Below are 19,008 nucleotides of genomic sequence, written 5' to 3'. Positions count from 1 at the left end.
CATTTTAAAATATTTTGTTTCCAATAACTGGATCAAATTTTAGAGAGAAAAACCTCCCTGATTAATCATTTTAAATGCTACTACAAAATTATTAATATTGCTCCTAATTGATATTTGTGTTACATTAATGGAAACCAGTCTTTTAACCATCTTATGTAACTGCATTTGTTCTTTTAAGTTTGGTTGAACAAATTAATTCTAGTGTATGTTCATAAGGCTATTAGATCGAGCATGAACAAAGATGCAAAACTTAAAATTGACACTTGAAATTTGCATCCTACTAACAGAAACCAATAAATTGTATTGAAAATATTTGGAAAAAAAGAAAAAGAAATCAAATGTGCTAGTGTCATTCAGAATAATACTCTTGGTATGTTGTATAAGCATTACCATGAAAGATTTCACTTCTGGCTTTAGACCTAATGATTCTTCATAAAAAAATAAAAACATGTATCTTCATAAAAAAAACCATGTATTTTGAAAAGACAGGTTTTGAATTCTTCGGAAAAAATGAACTAGTCCTTTGTATTGTCCAGTATATTGGTAAGGAGAGCAAAGGCTTGAAAATTATTTCAAAACATTAAGGAGATTGGAAAACAGAAAGATTTTTTTCTAATACACGTTTCCATTGTAGTTTATGTAAAAATACATGGTGCAGCACCAAGATTATAAGAAAAGGAAAATAACTGAGGCGTGCCGACAAGAATATTTTTCTGATGAAGATTAGGGTAAAAAAAATCAGGAAATCCTTCCTGCTAGTGTCAGATTTGGTTAAAGGAAAGGATATGTGGAAACCGGTGGGAATTAATCAAAAAGCAGGAACAGAGAATGAGGATTTTTAAGTCCCATCATTGCACTGGAGTTAGTCCATAGACAGTCCAAGTAAAAGAGAGCTTGTGTTTTGTTAATGGACCTTGAAGCAACTTGTAGTTCTGTTAGATTTGTTTGACTGAAACCCCATTTGAGCCTGTGAAAGGGTACTTAGTAGCAAAAGTTAACGCAGAAGTTCCTAAAGGGTAAACTTCAAGAAAATAATAGAAAGTTAATCTCCATAGTTAATGTGAAGGAGACATTGTGACTGGGGACATGAGGAGTGTTAAGAGATGAGGCTGTGGCACAAACATACTGCTGCAGACATAGCTGTGTGTACTGAATAGACAGCAGATTTATGGAACTAGAGCATACAGGATAAAAGCTGAGGCCGAGAGTAGGCACAAGGGAATAGTTTGTTGAAGACAAAAGAGATGTTGAGTCAAGAGAGGAATTAGTGGAAATGGAGTTTGAGATTGCTTCTTTTGTCCAGAGGAAACTTTTAAAGCATGGCCATAAAAAGCCAAACCACACATTCATCTAATCAATACAGGCTGAGGAGATGAACAATGTGAAATCATTGCCCATGTAAAAAGATACATGCAGTTAAAAATGCAGCTGTGAAATTGGAAGTGAATACTGAAGCTGGGAGGAAAAAAAAAGTGTGTAAAAGAGAAAAAGTAGAAGTTGTGCTTTCTAAATGAAGCACCAGGAGACTTGTTCTTAGCTAACACCTAACTTATTTGAGCAGCTAAATGAGTTTTATATCTGGACAAGGCTTAAACAGAGCTCCATTCCTTTTCTTTTTAACCAAACAAAGTTCTAGCATTGCAATTCTACAGCCTACAAGAGCTGAGCTCACACAGTGTTTGTTGAGGATCATGTTATGGAGGGTATCTGTGATGTCCAGTGTTCTCACCACTTCACAACTCTACCACTTCATAAGGGTTATTTCCTCTGTAGATATGAATATCAAGAGAATCCAACAAATATCCAGGATCTATAATTATTAACTTCTGTCAGAACTACTACCAGGGTGAAAACTAGTGTTCTGCTTACTTTCATTTTTGATGGTTATATTTAGAAAATAATCCAACAAATTTGTTAAGCCCTCTAAACTATTCCTGTGACTGTTTTAAATGTTATTACCAGTTGACATTTTAAAAATGCTTTAGAGATCCTGCAAGTGAATTATACAGATATTTTCTTAGTGTCCAGCATGGTGATTCTTGCATCACTTCCAGATATTGGCAATAGTTGTATCTAGCTGAATATTTATCTGCTAAGGAAAGCTGAAAAATATTAACACCACCACATGCAAGCAGTCTACAAGACACTGATTTTGCCTCTTTTCCCTTTCTGTCTTGAAGAATGGATTTATTTATTTATTTATTTTTATGAGAATGCCTAATACCCATTGCCATGGAGATAACACTGATCACTTTTTCTCAACCCTTTGATTTCAGTTAGCTTTGCATGATCCAAATTATAAAGTGTGGAGTAAGTGATGCGGTGAACTCTTACACATTGTGTTTAGTCATGACCTTAGAGACTTTAATAAATAGTCTGTTAATCAAATATCTATTATGACAGAATATAAGGGAGAACTGAACTTATCTTTGCAGTCAGTCACAGACATACCTGAAGTTGCAAGTATACACAGGATGGTTTCGGGATGTTTTGAAAGGAAGCTTTGGTAACCATTTATTTGAAAGTCTTAAAAGTGGTGGAACATAGACTTCTGTTATGCAACTCAAGATACAACATACCTGAGTGCTAATCTCATAAAAAGAGATGTGTTCATAGCTAACAGAATATTTCATCTGTTTTATTTCTAATAAAACATCTTAATTATGGAGTACGATTAATCCATCTGCCAAAGCAAAACTGGTTGTGTTCCTTTATTTCTTTCAGCAAGAGATACTGAAATGAGGGACTAGTTTTAAAATAGCCTTTTTTTTTTTTTTTTTCCTAAAGCACAGAAACAAGTTTTTGATATTTCACAAGAGTTTTATCACTTGGATATATTTTCATTTTGAGTGCCTTTGTTTCTATATAGACAGGCTATTGTGTTACATGGATTGTGCTGTTATTAACTGGCAGACAGAAAGAAGCCTGTCTTGGCAAACCCTGATTTTTATATAAGACAACATCTGTGAGATCTGTCTTTGTGGTGTAGCTGAACTCTTGTAGCTTAAAAGAAAATAAGAATCTAAAAGTAAGCACATCTGTCTCCTTAAAACTGGGAGGTATATACATTTCCTAGTGAGCCCTAAGGAATGGCACTAACTGCTTTGTCTGTTTGTTTTGTTTTAGCTACAAGGCAAGTTATGAGCCCTCTTCTGCCTTCCCGTTGCTGGGCTTATACTCAAAAGAAGGTTTCTTCTGGAAATTTGGTATTCACCCCTCCAGCTATGTGACCATTTCATGCAGCACCATTTAATCAGACTCCTCCATGCTGTTCAAGCTGTGGAGGCATGGTCAGGTAGGGGCCCAGACTCAGAACAGCCATTGTGTCTTGGGCTGTCTATGGGCTACAAAAAGCACCTGAGAAAAGTGAGAAAGTGTACGTGATTAGTCCATGTTGGCATTTTGTGCTGTTACAGTCAGACTGCTAGCAAGTTAGCTGGCTTGAGGACACCAGTTTTATCTTTAAGTGTTGCGCTATGCCCATAAACCTTGCCCATCCTTTGTTACCATTCATTATTCCACGACGAGGCACTGGGCCCACATCCTGGGCTCTCCATTCCTCCAGCATGCAGGAGCACTTTTGCCACAGTGTTTTTCCAGTGTGCTTTTATAATTCTTCTCTGACCCATCTGTTGAATTCAACAGTGGTTGTTTGCTGCTGCTTCCTGATCACATTGCCTCTGCTCACACCAGACTTCAAGTACCATCTTTAGGATTAATTTTTCAAAATTTATGTGCTTTCTACATTGCTTAACTGAAAATTTTGACACAGGCAAATGCTCTATTTTGTCTGGCTTTAGGCCATGAATTAAGGAGAACAGACAAAGAACTAGAGAATGGAAGAATGGAGAGTTTGGAACAGGTAACATATTTTAGAAATTATTGTTATTTCCAGATAGGGATTCGGTTCATATCCCTAGAATGTAGTACCTCAGCAGTAGCCCAGAAGAGAAGTCAGAGATGGGACATAAACTGCATCTAATGGTCACCTAAATGTTGTCATAGAAGTAGAATTTGAGTAATGAAATATATAGGAAGGATATTCAATGTTACGTGCTAACATAATTCAAGAATGTTTTCAAATTTCAAGTGTGTAACTTAAAGATAAGTATTTAAGTTTTATTCTGTAGTCAGACTCTCACAAAATGATGAGGTGATGCAACTAAAGAGACATTTGCAAGCAACTTGCTATATTCAATGAAGAACATCAGATTAGGGAAATCTGCTATCAAATCCTTAACAATGAGCTGCTGGACAGCCACTCCTTCTCACCGTGTCTCACTATCCAAAACACTGACATTTAAGTTACTTTAAAGCTTCTTTTGAAGGTTTCAGAGATCAGTTTGAAAGCAATTACATATTAGATCATGCATAGCAAAATGTAGAGTTTGAAGTTGAATTTCAGTCTCCGTAGTTGCAAAGCGACTGGGCTGGTAATACTGTAGTTACTTTGGTTTGTATTTCTGTAACCAAGAAATGGAATGTGGCCTTTACCCCACTGCACTGATGTTATCATCCGAAAAGTTTGGAAGCCACAAGACTGGGATGTGAACAATAGAACAGCACATGTGTACACATAGTTTGTCCCTCAGAATTTCTTGGTTTTTATTTATTTCTTTCCCCAAAGGAGAAGTTTTAATTTTGTTTTTTAACAGACTATAGAGTTTTTCTTCTGAACCATCTCAAATAAATTATTTGTAATCAAGAGGAATGTTTCCAATCAATTAGTTACTGCATCCGTGTGCATGTATTTCAGATTATTCACAGTCTGTAGGAGTTGTATAATGAAGATTTTAAGGACTGAACAGAACACTTATATTGAAATGGATGCAAACATGCCTCTGCTTTTTTTGGAGGGCCGGATATCTATTATGCATAATTTTCTGCATGAAGTTAGCACCTAGAGGAGGGAAGAAAAGTGTGCCTTACACTGAGATAATGTAAAAAAAATGCTCACATTTCCTCTGCACTGGTTTTCAGCATTCCCGGGTAGATTCAAATGCATTGCTCCTTCTTACTGAAGACCTTCCTGTTTTGTTACAGTCACAGTAATTCAGTCTCCCAGTTTTTCTTTATATCACTATAAACCACAGTCATGAATTGTATATCAAAATTATGTCACAAATTATGCAAAATCTCTCCAACATATATGTATGCAGAATTCTATAATCTGTGGTAGCTAAGGCATTTCATGCATTGTTCCGCGTATTAGCAACTTAGAGGTTTGCAAACTACTGTGTTCGTTTTTCTTCTTGAAACATGTAACAACTAATCTATGTTTTCAATATTATATGGAACAGAAAGGAAAAACCTATAATTTTGAAATATATATTGTTAAGTTTAATATAAGATATGTACTTTTTGCTCTTACTGAAAATTTCTTTGAAGAAGCATTCTATTGCCTTCTCTCTCCCCATTAGGTGGTTTTTGTCAGATCAGAAGTAAGAAGGATAAATTGTGCTCTAACAGTAAAGAGACACATTTGGATATGTGATTCTTACCTACTTATAATTTTATGATTACACTGATGACCTCAGATCTCACTGAGTAGAAATGTGCTACCAGGTCTTTGAAGATTTTTTTTACTTGCAGTGTATGACACAATTTTCCTATCAGATAGAGCCTCTGGCAATGATAGTAATCTCTCCTGATCTTTAGCAATGGCACATCTTTTTATATTTTGAAGATTGAGATAGTTGGGTACTTAATTTGAGGGAACTGCTACACAGTGTTCGTATGAAACTTACAAGTTTAGGAAGGATTTACAGGTTTTAGGAAGGTTTTGACCTTCCTAAAAGGAGGTCAAAGACAAGAAGCAGTTGTCTCTGACCTTCGTTCCTATACAAGTGTGACTTGTCTGAAATCAGAATTCATCTGGATGTCACTGTAATATTGTAAGGTACTTTTTATTACTGTATTGATATCTGTTTCTTTTCTCTTAGTGGCAGTATAAATGTTGAGGAAAAGGTAAAGGATGATGATTGTGAAACTGAATCATCCATGAGAAAATGTCTGATGGATAGTGTGGTAGCCTGGAACATTTTCATAGTTTAACTCAAGTAAAATTATATCTTTTTGTGCATTCAAAAATACATAGGAAAGGAAGATCTTTCCACTGAATTGCATTAAGTAAGTTGGAAGAAAGGGAAAAATATTTTAATGTGGACTACTGAATGAACAAACTAGAAGCATTGCTCAACTTATTGGAAAAACTCTCTGAGGAATTCTGTGTGACCCTCGCTTTCACCTCTGCTGTTTCTTCATTTCCACTTTCTCCTAGCTTGTTCCCTGATCACTTCTCTTGGTCTTCTCTACAGTGTTTTTGCCTTCCTACATACTGCTGGCTTCCTGTAATTTACCTAGGGCTAGTCATCAAGTGGCACTGAGCTTCAAGGTGCTATATTTTTCAGCTTATAAGTAGTAGGAGAAAAATGGCTTAAAGTCTGCTATATGGATTTTGCTCTGCTACTACTCCCCTGTGTGAAATGCATTCATACATGATCCAGAGTTACTCCATTCTTGGTTGGTGCCTGGTGCACTACAACAGTCTGCAAGTGATTTGCATGACTGGGTGTTATGTTTTGCAGGAGGCCAGCACTGCTTTACCCGTTTTCCTTTATGCGTGTGTGTGGTGGGTCTGCTGTGTATTCCTGGTTGCTTGCAAAACTGATCACCACAGTCCATCAAAGTATTTATAGACTCTTGCAGTGCAGTAGGCAGCAGAAGATCCACCATGCATACACACAGAGGGAAACACTATTATGTGCTGCTGCTGTGTGGAGGAAGACTTAAATCCCACTCCCACATTAATTTGTCAGTGCCATTGGATTGATCCAGAGTTTACTGAAACCAGAGGAAAGACTTGGCCACGGCTTCAGTCGACTTCAGCCTAATCTCAGTTTTTTAGCAGTTTTCAGTGGTGATTCTCAGAGAAAGCTGGCGTTCTGTGCCTCAGGAGCATTTCATTTTTCCTATGTTGATAGTAAGAAGCGATTATTCCATCCTGCTAAAAACTCTTATGGTGTGTTTTACAAGGTTACCAGAGTGCTATCTCATAGGACCTGTTAGGTAGAACAGCAACATTCATTAACATTAATACATTTCATATTATAGTCTTATTTGGTATCATACCGTATTAAGAGACCACCTCTAAGAAACCTCAAACACGTAATATACTTCCAAGTTTGCAGACTACCACATCTTCTAGATGGCTTATTTCTAGACCAGTCACATGCAGGTGGCAGAATTGGCTGCTAGCTCAAGCAATAGGTGGCTTTCTTGAACAAGTTAGAGGGAAGATGGTTGACAGATGCTTGTGCTGTCACTGCTGGCATACTCACCATTTTCAAGAGCTTAGATCAGACAGTGGTAAGCACTGAATTAAAACTTTTGCATAAGCTGCAATGACTGAATATTCTGAAAGTGCTCTTTATGACAACTTTTTCAGAGATTTTTTTTTGGCCCAGATTTTTTTTATTGATTATTTAGCATGATCATGCTAACATTTTTTCTTACGGGAAAAAAAAAAAAAAGCCCTTGGAGACAACAAGAAAAAGGAAATACAATGCCTAGGTCTGCAAATGACAGATGCATTGGCTGTGTCTGCTCCATAGACTGCCCATCTCCTTTACATCAAAAGAATAAAAAAACAGCCAGGCTTTGGACCAAAGGTTAGCAGTCAGCTCTCACTTGCTCCCTAGGCACCTGGGGTGGCCTCTAGGCTGGAATATTGTCATCCCTCTCTTGTGATACACTCTGTCCATGTAGATTGGGTCTCTCTCCACAGGAATTTAATCTTGATCCCCAAACTGTGGGGCATAGGGCAGCGGACTATTAATCACCTCACACAAAGAAGGGAACTGAACCCTGGTAACCTACATGTTGCAGAACATAAAAACTTGAGCTGTTTCAAAACTTCCAATTTAGGAGAATACTGTCCATTCTATTCATACTAGAGAAAGCAACAAATCCTATTTGTTTTGTTTTGTTTGTTTGTGTTGTGGTTTTTGCCTGTTTCTTTGTTTTAAACAAAAGAATGACATTTACCTTCAGTTTTAAATCTGAATCTTTGGTTAAAAAATATATGCAATGGCATTGGGGACGTAATCTTTACAGACTCCAGAAAATGTAAAATACTCATCTATTCTCAGTGTATCTATACTGTCATTTTATGCATTGATGGCTTTAAATTTTCTTGTGATAAAATATAAAGATCCTGCACTTTGGCTACAACAACCCAATGCAGTGCTACAGTCTTGGGGCAGAGTGGCTGGAAAGTTGTGCAGAGGAAAAGAATCTAGGGGTGCTGATTGATGCTTGGCTGAACATGAGCCAGCAGTGTGCCCAGGTGGACAAGAAGGCCAACAGCATCCTGGCTTGTATCAAGAATAGTGTGGCCAGCAGGACCAGGGAGGTGATCGTCCCCCTGTACTCTACTCTGGTGAGGCCACACCTCAAGTACTGTGTTCAGCTTTGGGCCCCTCAGTACAAGAAGAACATCAAGGTGAAGGGCCTGGAACACAAGTCCTGTGAGGAGCAGCTGAGGGAACTGGGGTTGTTCAGCCTGGAGAAGAGAAGGCTCAGGGGAGACCTTATTGCTCTCTACAACTGCCTGAAAGGGAAAGTGTGGAGAGCTGGGTGTTGGCCTCTTCTCACAGGTAACTAGTTATAGGACTAGAGGGAATGGCCTCAAGGTGCACCAAGGGAGATTCAGGTTGGAAATTAGGAAACATTTCTTCTCAGAAAGAGCAGTCAGGCATTGGGATGGGTTGCCCAGGGAGGTGGTGGAGTCACTGTCCCTGGGGTGTTCAAGGAAAGGTTGGACCTGGTGCTTTGGGACATGGTTTAGTGGGTAGTAGTGGTGGTAGGGTGAAGGTTGGACCAGATGATCTTGGAGGTCTTTTCCAACTTTAACAATTCTATGATTATATGATATGAGTCATGATTGATGAATAGTGCAGGAGAGAGTGAGAGATTCAGTACAGTCTCCCATACTTATGCACAATTTCCCTGCATTTGGGTAGACTGTAGTATGGATATACAGCTGTTTAACTGCAGGAACTAACTCAGATATATCAGAGTTTATACTAATAGGTGCATAATTAACGAGGCTCCATTAACACAGCCATGACTTGTTTTTTCCAGTGCTACTCACATCTCTTCTTAATTTTCCATTTACATCCAGAGCATCTAAATCTCTAAATTATTTTTATTCCTATCCACTGATGAGGAATTGATTGCATTTTCTTAGTTCAGAAAAGAAGCAAGGCTGTGTATACAAAGGTTGAGTTGTGAACCTGCTGCAGTGATACTGAACCCAGCTACCTATCTGAACTCAAATGCTACCTTATTCATGTATTTCTTGAAAGGAAAGCTAAAAATATTCAGAGAAATATCTTTCTTATCTTTTAGAATGATCTGCATAGCTGTCTTCTTATTGAGGTAAATTGTTGCATTGATATTATGTATGAGATATGACTTATCAATAGATCCTTTGGCACATGGATTAAAAATCTGATGTGAAAACATTCTAAGAAGAAAGGAGATTAATTTGTAGTGTTACACAAATGGAAATTGCTTTAATATGTAGATGCATGCCACTACATATCTTGAGTGGAAGAAAATGCTCCTTCATGAATCTATGGTAAGGTTTGAATAAACACCAAACCATTTTATATTGTTGATTTCTAATAGTTAAAGACCATTAATCTTCCCAGATCATATTTTAGATGAATGAATGAAGAAATTTTCAAATGTTGAGGTTTTTGAGGAGAGATTCTCTACTCAGTTTCTCTGCATGTAAAACACAGTCAGCCTGTGGCATGAGGTGAGTTTTGGACACACCTGGTTTAGCCTTAGCATAACTTGCAGCATCCAGTGGAGTTTTAAATTAATAGCAGCTTCTCTTGTCCTGCCAATGCAGTGTTTTGCAATGTGCTTGCCAGAACACAGACTCTTGCAGCCATTTTCTCTTCCACTCATACCCTGTGGCATGCCTGGTGTACACACAGGCTCACCCTGCAAAAGAGAGAAGTGGGCATGCTTCATCAAGCCATCCTCCTGCTGGTTCCCAGCTTTTCCATGGGATGGCAGGAATCTGAGATACAGCACGAGTGCTATCTTGCAGTGTGGTTCATCTCCATGTCTTTCACTTTGTCATGCTGAAGTGGTTTAGAGGGAAAGGTTTCCATAGAGCAATTGATTTTTTATTTTTTATTTTTTTTTAACCGACTGTGTTTTTGTGGTAGCTATGTGGTGTCTGTGCCGCGTTCTGGGGGGTATATTTGTTTGTAGGTCTATGTATTTTTCATGTGTTTGAGTAGAGAGAGAAAGGCACAACTGTCACTTCACAGTGATGCTCAGGCTACATCTGTAATGGCAAGTAAAACAGGCTAGGGATGGTTCTCGCGTCCTAAGGCTAAAAGACACAGCATGTCTCATGTCCATATGGCTAAGTTCTCTTTTTCCCAAAAGAGGGTGGCCTCATTCAGACTGTCTCCTGGGAGCAGTCCCTGGCCTGTGCTGTCCCCTGAACCATGCCCAGCCATTGTCTGGGAACATGTTAGCTGGCAGGAGCCAAAACTATGCCAGGGAGCCAGCATACAATAGAGCAGCAAGGGTGAGGGCACGCCAGTGCACCAGCACATGCCCTGGCCTCTCGCCTTTCCTGGTAAAAAGGCAGCTGTATGGACGTTCCCTAGGTTTACCGCTGTCTTTAAATCATGTTTTCAGGTTTTCTATCTGATTGGGGCTAGCATCACAGTCCTATTCATGAGTAAAAACAGAATGCAAATAATGGAACATGGCTGTCTTATGCTTTTGGAGTGATGCAGTAAAAGGCAATGGTAATACCTACAGAGGTCTTTTTTGAGAAAGGGGAGTATGTGTTTTTTCAGCTATACTTAGATTGAACTAGTACATATGTAAATTGAAATGCGTGTATCTGAAGTTCCAGCTGGAAAAAAAAATCCTAAACAGATTGAAGCAAGGAAATGAATCGTTAGGGGAATGTCAATAAATATTCAGATACCCTCACAGTTTCTTAAATAAATGCACATTTGTGAAATATCACATTGCATGTTCCAAACACAACTTTAACTCTGTCCCTGTATGCATTTCCAGTCTTATTCTGCAGACCAGAAAACCCCTACAGTCAGTAACTCTACATCAAATAAATTCTGAATATGAGTTATAACTATCATACAATATGGTTATGTTGGAATATTTTTACTATTTAATAACAGACAAAGTGGATATTTTATTTTGGAATCAAAGTGCTGTTATGTGGATTTATGGTTTATAAGGTTGGCAGTGTTTCTGAGTACTTTCTTTTCCAAAGTACATAAATATAAAGTGGTAAAAGTTTTGTTTTTAGCTTATAAATGTAGTTAATCATCTGTTCAAACAATAAAAAAATTCTATTTATTAATAGCCAAGAAATGTTAGGGGGTTTTGGTTTTTCTTTTTTACAAGAGACTCATTTAAGTCAACTGGATGAAATGAATAGAGAGTGAATATCACAATGGTTTAGGGGGGATAATAGCACATCAGTTGATCATGTGGAACCTCAGCCATTAAAGTCATTAAAATTGTTTCTGCCTCTGAGTCTGATTTAAAGGTCATGATCTTTTTTTAAAGATTTCGTTGATGAGTGAAAGAACTATTCGTGTTTGATCCATCCAATGCATGCACGGATATGTATTCACTGACTAGTGCACTGAAGTATGTTCTCTTCTTGGAATTCGCTGAGCTGAGCAGTGGGTGGGCAATGATGTGGGAGCGCTCTTGTGGGCTACATGAGGATTTGTATTGCTCGTTCTTTTCTGACATCCTGCTTTTTATCGTGGTTACAATATATCTGAACATGTCAGACAATTAGACATGTGAAGACCTGGTTCTGCTAGATTATTTGACTTCCTGCAACTAATAATGAGGTTTTTGAAAGATTTAGTACTATGCCATTGAATATAAAAGAGGTTTGGAGGCCTGTATGTGCAATGGAGTTAGGTGTGGTAGATTAAATTTGTCCTGGCATCCTTATTGAAGCCTCCCTGTAGGCACTATCAGCTGTAACCAGTACTGTTGCCAGAAATAACATTGCAGTGTCAGAAACATAGGTGTTTTAAGGGTATAGCCAGGAGACTTGTTCACTTATTTGTTTAACCGTAAATTAATAAAGATCCACAAGATTCATTTTCTTTCCTGGGTTGTTGTTTAATTCTGTCATCTAAACTCTTTATATTCTTCATAAACACTGTTGGCTTCCAAATTGCCTATATAGGAAAAAGTGGAGCATCATTGTGTATATTGAAAATACCTGCTTAAATGTGCAGTAATGGCCTAAAAATGAAATAGTTTCTTCACAGGATTCAGAAGAAGGGAAAGAATACTGAAGATAAAACTTAACCATTGCATCAGTCAACATTTTCCCTATACTTTAAGCAAAGCCTTCTCTTTCAGTTACTAAGATTTCTTTTTCTGTTTGCTTATTGGTGATAGTAAGCACTAGAAATACTTGTCAAAAGATAAATTGTAGTGCACAGGCCATGACAACTAGAAGCTACAGTAGTGGTTCCTAGGATGAGAGTATGTTTTGATTCTCAGAAGGATACAGGATATACAATGATTTAGGAATTCCTGGAAAAGTCCACCTCTGTGTGCTATTTACTACCTCTTTCCAGTAATGCTGTGACTGTGGGAATAAAGCAAGTTCAAGTCAGCACACGCTTAACCTTTGGATGACTGATTTCTTCTTCACGCCAAGACCTGGGACCAGGAGGCCCCAGTGCCGGACTGTGCTCAGCATGCGGGTGACCCTGGGGTCGGGCTAGGACAGTGCTGCTGGGAAGGGGCGACAGCACAGATCTAAAAGGAGTGACCCTATGACAAATGCTCGCACTTTTGAGAGCTGCAGTATATTCTTCATTATAAAATTTAACCATATAATTGCAAAAAAAAAAATTAAAAAAAAAAAAATATATATTTCCTTTCCTGTTTTATTTGTTATCTTAAATAGGATAAAGTATATTTGCTTAAAGAACATAGCTCTGGCTATTTCTAAAGACAGACTTCCAAGGACAAATCCTGTACAGGAACCAATCCTGTATGACAGTTCATTGTTCCTGCCGTGGTATAGACTGATTTTAAGAAAGACAAGAATTAGTAAGTTTTCTAAATATTGATAATAATAGTAGTTATAATCAAAGTATTAAAAATGGGATAATGGTAAAAGCTGTAAATGCATTTTTATTTCTGCCTGTTCCTTAAAAAAATAAAAAATAAAAAATCAGGTAGGTTTGTAGACCACTTCTTCACGCATGTTTCTGTACACATTACTGTGCCACATTGCCTGGGTTGCTAATACTATTCATATTTTTTTACGTCTTTCCTTCAGAACATGGAAATTAGCACTAAAGCCTTAGTTTTAGGCTTAGGTTTATAAAAAGCTTTTTTCAGTTTACAGGAATCTTATAGTGTCACTTTGAATCCCTCCTGTGAAAGCTAAATTTCTTTCTATTGCTTCCTTTTATGTTCAAAAACTTAAATAATTTATTACTGCAAAGGAATGTGTACTGAATCCAGTAACCAACAGAGGATGTGGAAAGATTTATTGGGAGAAACATTAAGAGCATTCCTGGCCAGGTGCATTTTTTTTCTTTTTTTTTGAAATGGGAAAAAAAAATACACACCTCCAGCCAACTTCAGATATGGCTGGAAGCCTATTTGGAATTCCTAATGTCTGTAGTTGTGAAGTGCTTCTCAAGACAAACTGAACAAAAAGTGATGAGGGGTGCAAAGAGGCTGGCGCTGCTGGAGATCAAGAAATGTGCTGCTAGATCTTGACAGTGATTGCAGTGTTCGCTGTCTGAATGGGTGCATGCACATAGCTTCCATTCTCCTTGTATGTTATACAGTGATTTAGAGCCACGAGAAATGAGGATGTGAAACCCCTACCAAATCTGAGTAGTGGGTTTGGAGTTCCTCTTTGCACCTTCAGTCCATGACAAAAGATGGGTGGACAGGACCTCAGAGTACACTTCTGCACTCCTTGCTGAACTGAATTCCCCTGGATTGCATAGCTTGATGGAGAGCATCGCTCAGTACATAGCAGACACTATTTTAGACCAGTAGTAAATAATTTTACTGGATGTTAAACAGATTTATGAGGAGTGTAATCTTTTGTAAGGGAATTTTACAAACTGAGCTAGCTTACTTATTTGATGGTTTTTAGGATAAAAATCTAGTCAAATGCAAATATCATTTTTCTAGCAATGATAAAAGAATCAGGTATAAACTATTTCTCATTCTACCTATTTACCTCTCTGGCTTTTTTATCGTCTTTTACACAAAGCACATAGCTAATAAGAATATGATAACATATGATTCTACAAAATGTGGGGTGTTCCAGAGATATCTTTCCTCTATGCATTTTTCCTTCAGCCCCAGATTCTAAGTCTGCAGCTCCCCTTTGTATTAGCTGATTAGGCATGTCCCTACAGCCTTATTCCTTAAAAACAAACAAACAAACAAAAAACCCCACAGTTATTAACATTATTATTATTATTTTGTTTAAGCCATTTCCTCTTTCTCCATTAATCCAAGTTTCTTAAAGATGTCATCTACAAGTTCTTCCTTAATACAGCATCTTAGAAAATTAGTGGTGAAAAGATATGAAGTCAAACTGTTCCATCTTCCACCCTAGGCAGAAAACTGTACCTGCTCTACATGTATCCATGGTGTTTTACAAGACCCTAATGATGAAGTTTCTTAATTTGTCCAGAAACCTGTTACTTTGTATTACTTTCCTAACTAATTTTTTATATGGCAGTTTAAGTCCCTTAAGCCTATTGCTTCCAATCTTATCCATTACAGATATGGAGAACAGCCCTTGCTTTCTCTTTGTGGTTCACCTTTTGTATTTGAAACTTCTAGATTCTCCCAAGAGTTTCATAGACCTTTCTTTTTATCTGTTGCTTCACATAAATTGTTCCCTCGTATTTCTCTCTCCAGGGATATGTCTACACCTGACTGCACCTATTGGTATTTTCCCAGTGAGCAAATGAAAAGGATGCTGAAGCCAACCTTTTGTAGTTAATGCAATTAAGAGAACTTGGCAATTTGACAAAGGGCTTTTTCAAACGTGAGCTGGAGAGCTCAGTTAGAAGCATGTTATCAAAGTTTCATTTTAGTGTTTCTACCTGTGTTGGTCTCTGTAGTCACCTATCAAAACCAGGGCACTTTTAAAGTTATGTGACACAGTTCAGCCTAAGCTCCTGAAGTCCCAGTGCTTAAACACCTTTGAGTTTGTGAGCTTAAATAGCTTGTAGAATAGTGATGGGATTCAGTACGTACTGAAGATATGGGTCTTTAAGTATGCTACTAAATTCAGTCCTGCATTCATCTTCTATGTTTTAAAGCCCCAAATTTTGACTACCTCTTAGATTTTAAAAATCAGTTAGGAAGGAAGTGATAGAATCAGGCTTCCATTTTGCTTATCTCTGGGTAGATCACATTAATTCCAGCAACTATAATACATTGCCTTTTAAAAAAATATTTTCACTTTTTAGGTCATTGTGGAGATTGGAAAACTGATACTGCTACAAAATTCTGCTTCCTTAGAAAAAGTTTTTTATTTTTTTTCTCCTAATGTGAATAAATGTTTAGATTTTTTTTTTCAACACTCATATGGTAATTTTGTATACTTGAAAATCGATGTTAAATATTTTTTTTTTTCCATTTTTTTTAATGTGTTGCTTTCCCTGTTCCCTTTTTATTATTATTATTATTTATTTTTTTTTGCAGGACCATTTCTCACTTCAGGAGACAGTAAATTCTGCTGCGGCTCTGACCATGGCATTAATAAAGGACAGAAACCCTGAGCTGATTGGCCAGCTGTTGGTAGCATAAGACCATAAATCATTTGTAGCTTTTGGAAGTGTTTTTTTTTCATCATGCCTTCACCAAAGGTCTTGAATCATTTTACCCTTTGATGAAAACTCTGGATTTATGATGTTTGCTATTAAGATCTTTTAACAACATATTTTGATACTTTAAATACAAATCTGATATTACGTATAAAGTGCACAATTCATTCTGAAATACACTTGTTTGTGAAGTACGATCATTTAAAAAAGTGCACAGAGGATACCAAAATGTTCGGTCTTCACGCAGAATTGTCTTTAACCCATGCATGTATGTTGTACTCTAGGACTGCATTAAATTAATTAATCCTAAAACACAGCTCTCATTCTTTATATGAAATTATTTTAATATTGCTGCTATACATATTAATGAGTGTGGAGTTTATTATGTTGTATAGCCTTACTGATGTCAGTAGAAATGCACATTGCAAGCAGTGTTTGTCAGGTCAAGTCCCTGTCCTCCATGGAGTGAAGGGTAACAAAACAAAGGATGTGCATGGGGGCATCAAAGTGCTATAGCCCAGTTTTCCAGATAAGGAATGCTTTGGCTGTAGCACTCCTTAGTGCTAATACTACTTCCAGTACCCATGTGCAATCATTCAGAAGTAGCTCCAATTGCTTCACTGAGTACTGTATTACACAAACTCTGTATGTGTGTATGCATGTGCATGCATGTGCATATGCATGCTAAAAAGAAAAGGGATAAGACTGAAAAAATGTTATGCAATTCAGTTTGTAGGTAATGGAGAAATAGGAGGAATCTGTTAGCTTGTCTACAAGATTATAATTTTAATCTCTTGCTGTTTACTACACTTATGTATTAAATTGTCGTAAAGAGTATTGAGTGTCATGGGTTCAAATGTAGGCTACATTGATATTCAAGTGTGGAAATTTGGGACAGAAGGGTAAAATGGTGAATGGCTATTGCGTTAACTATCTCCAGGCATCATAACCACTGAAAGCAGTGCGAGAAAAGGACAGTCCCTGAAAGCACTTGTCCCTCTCTATACATCAGGCTCAGGAGGAATTACAGCATTCCTTCAGCTTGTGAAGGCCCTGGGTTAATGTCTTCCATATCTCCAGTGACTGGAACAGGGTCTTAATGAATTAGCCCCACCAGGTGTCCAGTGAGCCTCCCCTTCTGTTTGTCCTGAGTTTCTCAAGTTTTCCTCTGAAACCAAAAGTATCAGCTACTTCACTACTGCTGTGCTTTCCTGAAGACTGCAGCTCATATCTGGACATGGGGGACTTGTAGAGAATTCACAAAATTCTCATAGATCCCAGATGTGGAAAGTAATTTAGCCAGGAAAATTTAGCCTGGTCTTAGCCAGTACAATGAAATAGGCAGGTCAAGTAAAGTGCAGAATGTCAGTCTAGGCATTCAGGATGGATCCTTCTCCATGCTAGATAAACCTTTGAAAACCCATCTTGAATAAGGCTTCTGATTTTGACTCAGAAATTTGTCTCTCCGTAATCTACCAATGGGTGTGGGAAGTTCTTTCCTGCAGCTCAGTTCTTCAAACAGGCAGAGGGAGAAAAGCTCTGACTGTTGTGGTTCAACAACAGAGGGTGACAATGCCTGTGCTGGCTGAAGGAGTTCCCCATCTCCCTTCCACTGCTCCCCCAGGTCCCACTCCCTCTGGTGCACAGAGAAAGGTTTGTGAGGGAGTTAGGGTTGGACTCCATCCTCTGTCCCCTTCTCTTTCCCCCTGCTTCTTAAAAAAAGCCTAACAATGGCCTAATAAGTTCTGCTGAGACACTGTCTGTCTATACGTCCATTTTAAATCCAATTCAGAAGCTGATGTTGATCCCAGACTTCCTTCATGACACACATTGTTAGCTAACTGTTCTGGATCCAAAGCACACATTTTCTTCCACACAGGAATCATCCCAACACAACTAACAAAGGTCTCATGCAACATCTGCTTCCTTCTTTGTTTCTCTCTCCTCTCTAATTTGATTAATAATTTGTCCTTTGCTGGCATTGTACAACATAAGCATTCATATTAGCTGTATATGGCTATACAATGGGCATATTTTATTCATACAAGTATATTTATGTCTGTTCGTATGCAGAGTAGTCAGATAAATGAAGAAACAAAGGATTTATTATTGGTATTCATAATTTAACAGGACAGCTTTCAAAAATAAGTTTCTGAATTCACTTTTACTTTAATAAATTTGATGAAGAAATTCATCTCATGGGCTTCTAAAAGACACAATGAAAGATATTTCCTTGACTCTATTTGCTTGAAGACTAACGTACAATCTGTGATGTATTTTCCTTGCATAATAATAAGCAAGTGAATTTAGAAAATCCTTTACGTTTTCCATCCACTCACAATGTATGCATTGTGATACAGTCTTAGCACTGGATTGTGTGTAACTTGTCATTTGCTTAAACAGAACCTTTTACTTTGTTGTGTTGTTTTACTTAACTCATTATCTTAAAAGGATTTAAATCCAATTTAAAATGTTACTACAATGAACTGCTGTAAAGAGAAATGATACCATGGTTGTTTGTGAGCTTATTTTGAAGAGAGAAAAAACAAAGCACAGCAAAAAAGTAAGTTTAAAGTAATTGAAACTAACCTTAAATAAAAGATAATGAGATTAATATACTGTTATTCATAATATTATGGATTTGTTGTTGTTGTTTTTTTAACAATCTTTTAAATAATCTGCAAACACTGAAAAATCTATTATACAGGAAGCAAATATACCACCAGCAGAACTACTAAAACAGATCATGAAATAGTAGAACTGCTTTAAAAAAAAAAAAAACAAAAAACAAAAAAACTGGACTGTGATTAATGCTATTGTGTATCCAAACCAAAGTTAAATGGTCTTTTGGATGATTGTTAATACTTACAATGGGAATAAAGATATAAAATGAAATTAAGAAACTGATTGATTGTTTTTGGTCTGCACATAGCAATACTTCTCACAAATAGCTATATACATGAGAAACTTGGCAGCCTTTTGTACACACATGCTGTTTTGAATTTAACTAGTGAATCAGTCACCACCCATCTCGCTTTGAACATTTGGACAGAGATAACACAGAGTAAATAAAAGCTCAGACTCT

The 19,008-nt window shown here is 37.3% G+C and overlaps 1 protein-coding gene across 5 annotated transcripts in view; it reads left to right on the top strand.

Annotated features, from left to right (window-relative positions):
- The window catches only part of CRPPA (CDP-L-ribitol pyrophosphorylase A), a 127,121-nt gene extending 108,417 nt beyond the window's left edge, over positions 1 to 18,704 (top strand). For 2 of the 5 annotated variants that reach the window (XM_032180998.1, XM_032180999.1), the window contains exon 10: positions 15,802 to 18,704. In XM_032180998.1, the coding sequence (XP_032036889.1) occupies positions 15,802 to 15,906 (105 nt within the window). In that variant the 3' untranslated portion in view covers positions 15,907 to 18,704. Of the gene's footprint in view, positions 1 to 3,126; positions 3,863 to 15,801 lie in introns of those variants that run through there. The other 3 variants (XR_004252888.1, XM_032181000.1, XM_032181001.1) reach the window with 3 other exon arrangements.
- Positions 18,705 to 19,008: the final 304 nt, after the last annotated feature.

This window comes from Aythya fuligula, chromosome 2 (assembly GCF_009819795.1).
Source record: "Aythya fuligula isolate bAytFul2 chromosome 2, bAytFul2.pri, whole genome shotgun sequence".
Taxonomy (NCBI): Eukaryota; Metazoa; Chordata; class Aves; order Anseriformes; family Anatidae; genus Aythya; species Aythya fuligula.
The sequence above is the reverse complement of the archived record's forward strand: the minus strand, read 5'-3'. Positions and strand labels throughout refer to the sequence as shown.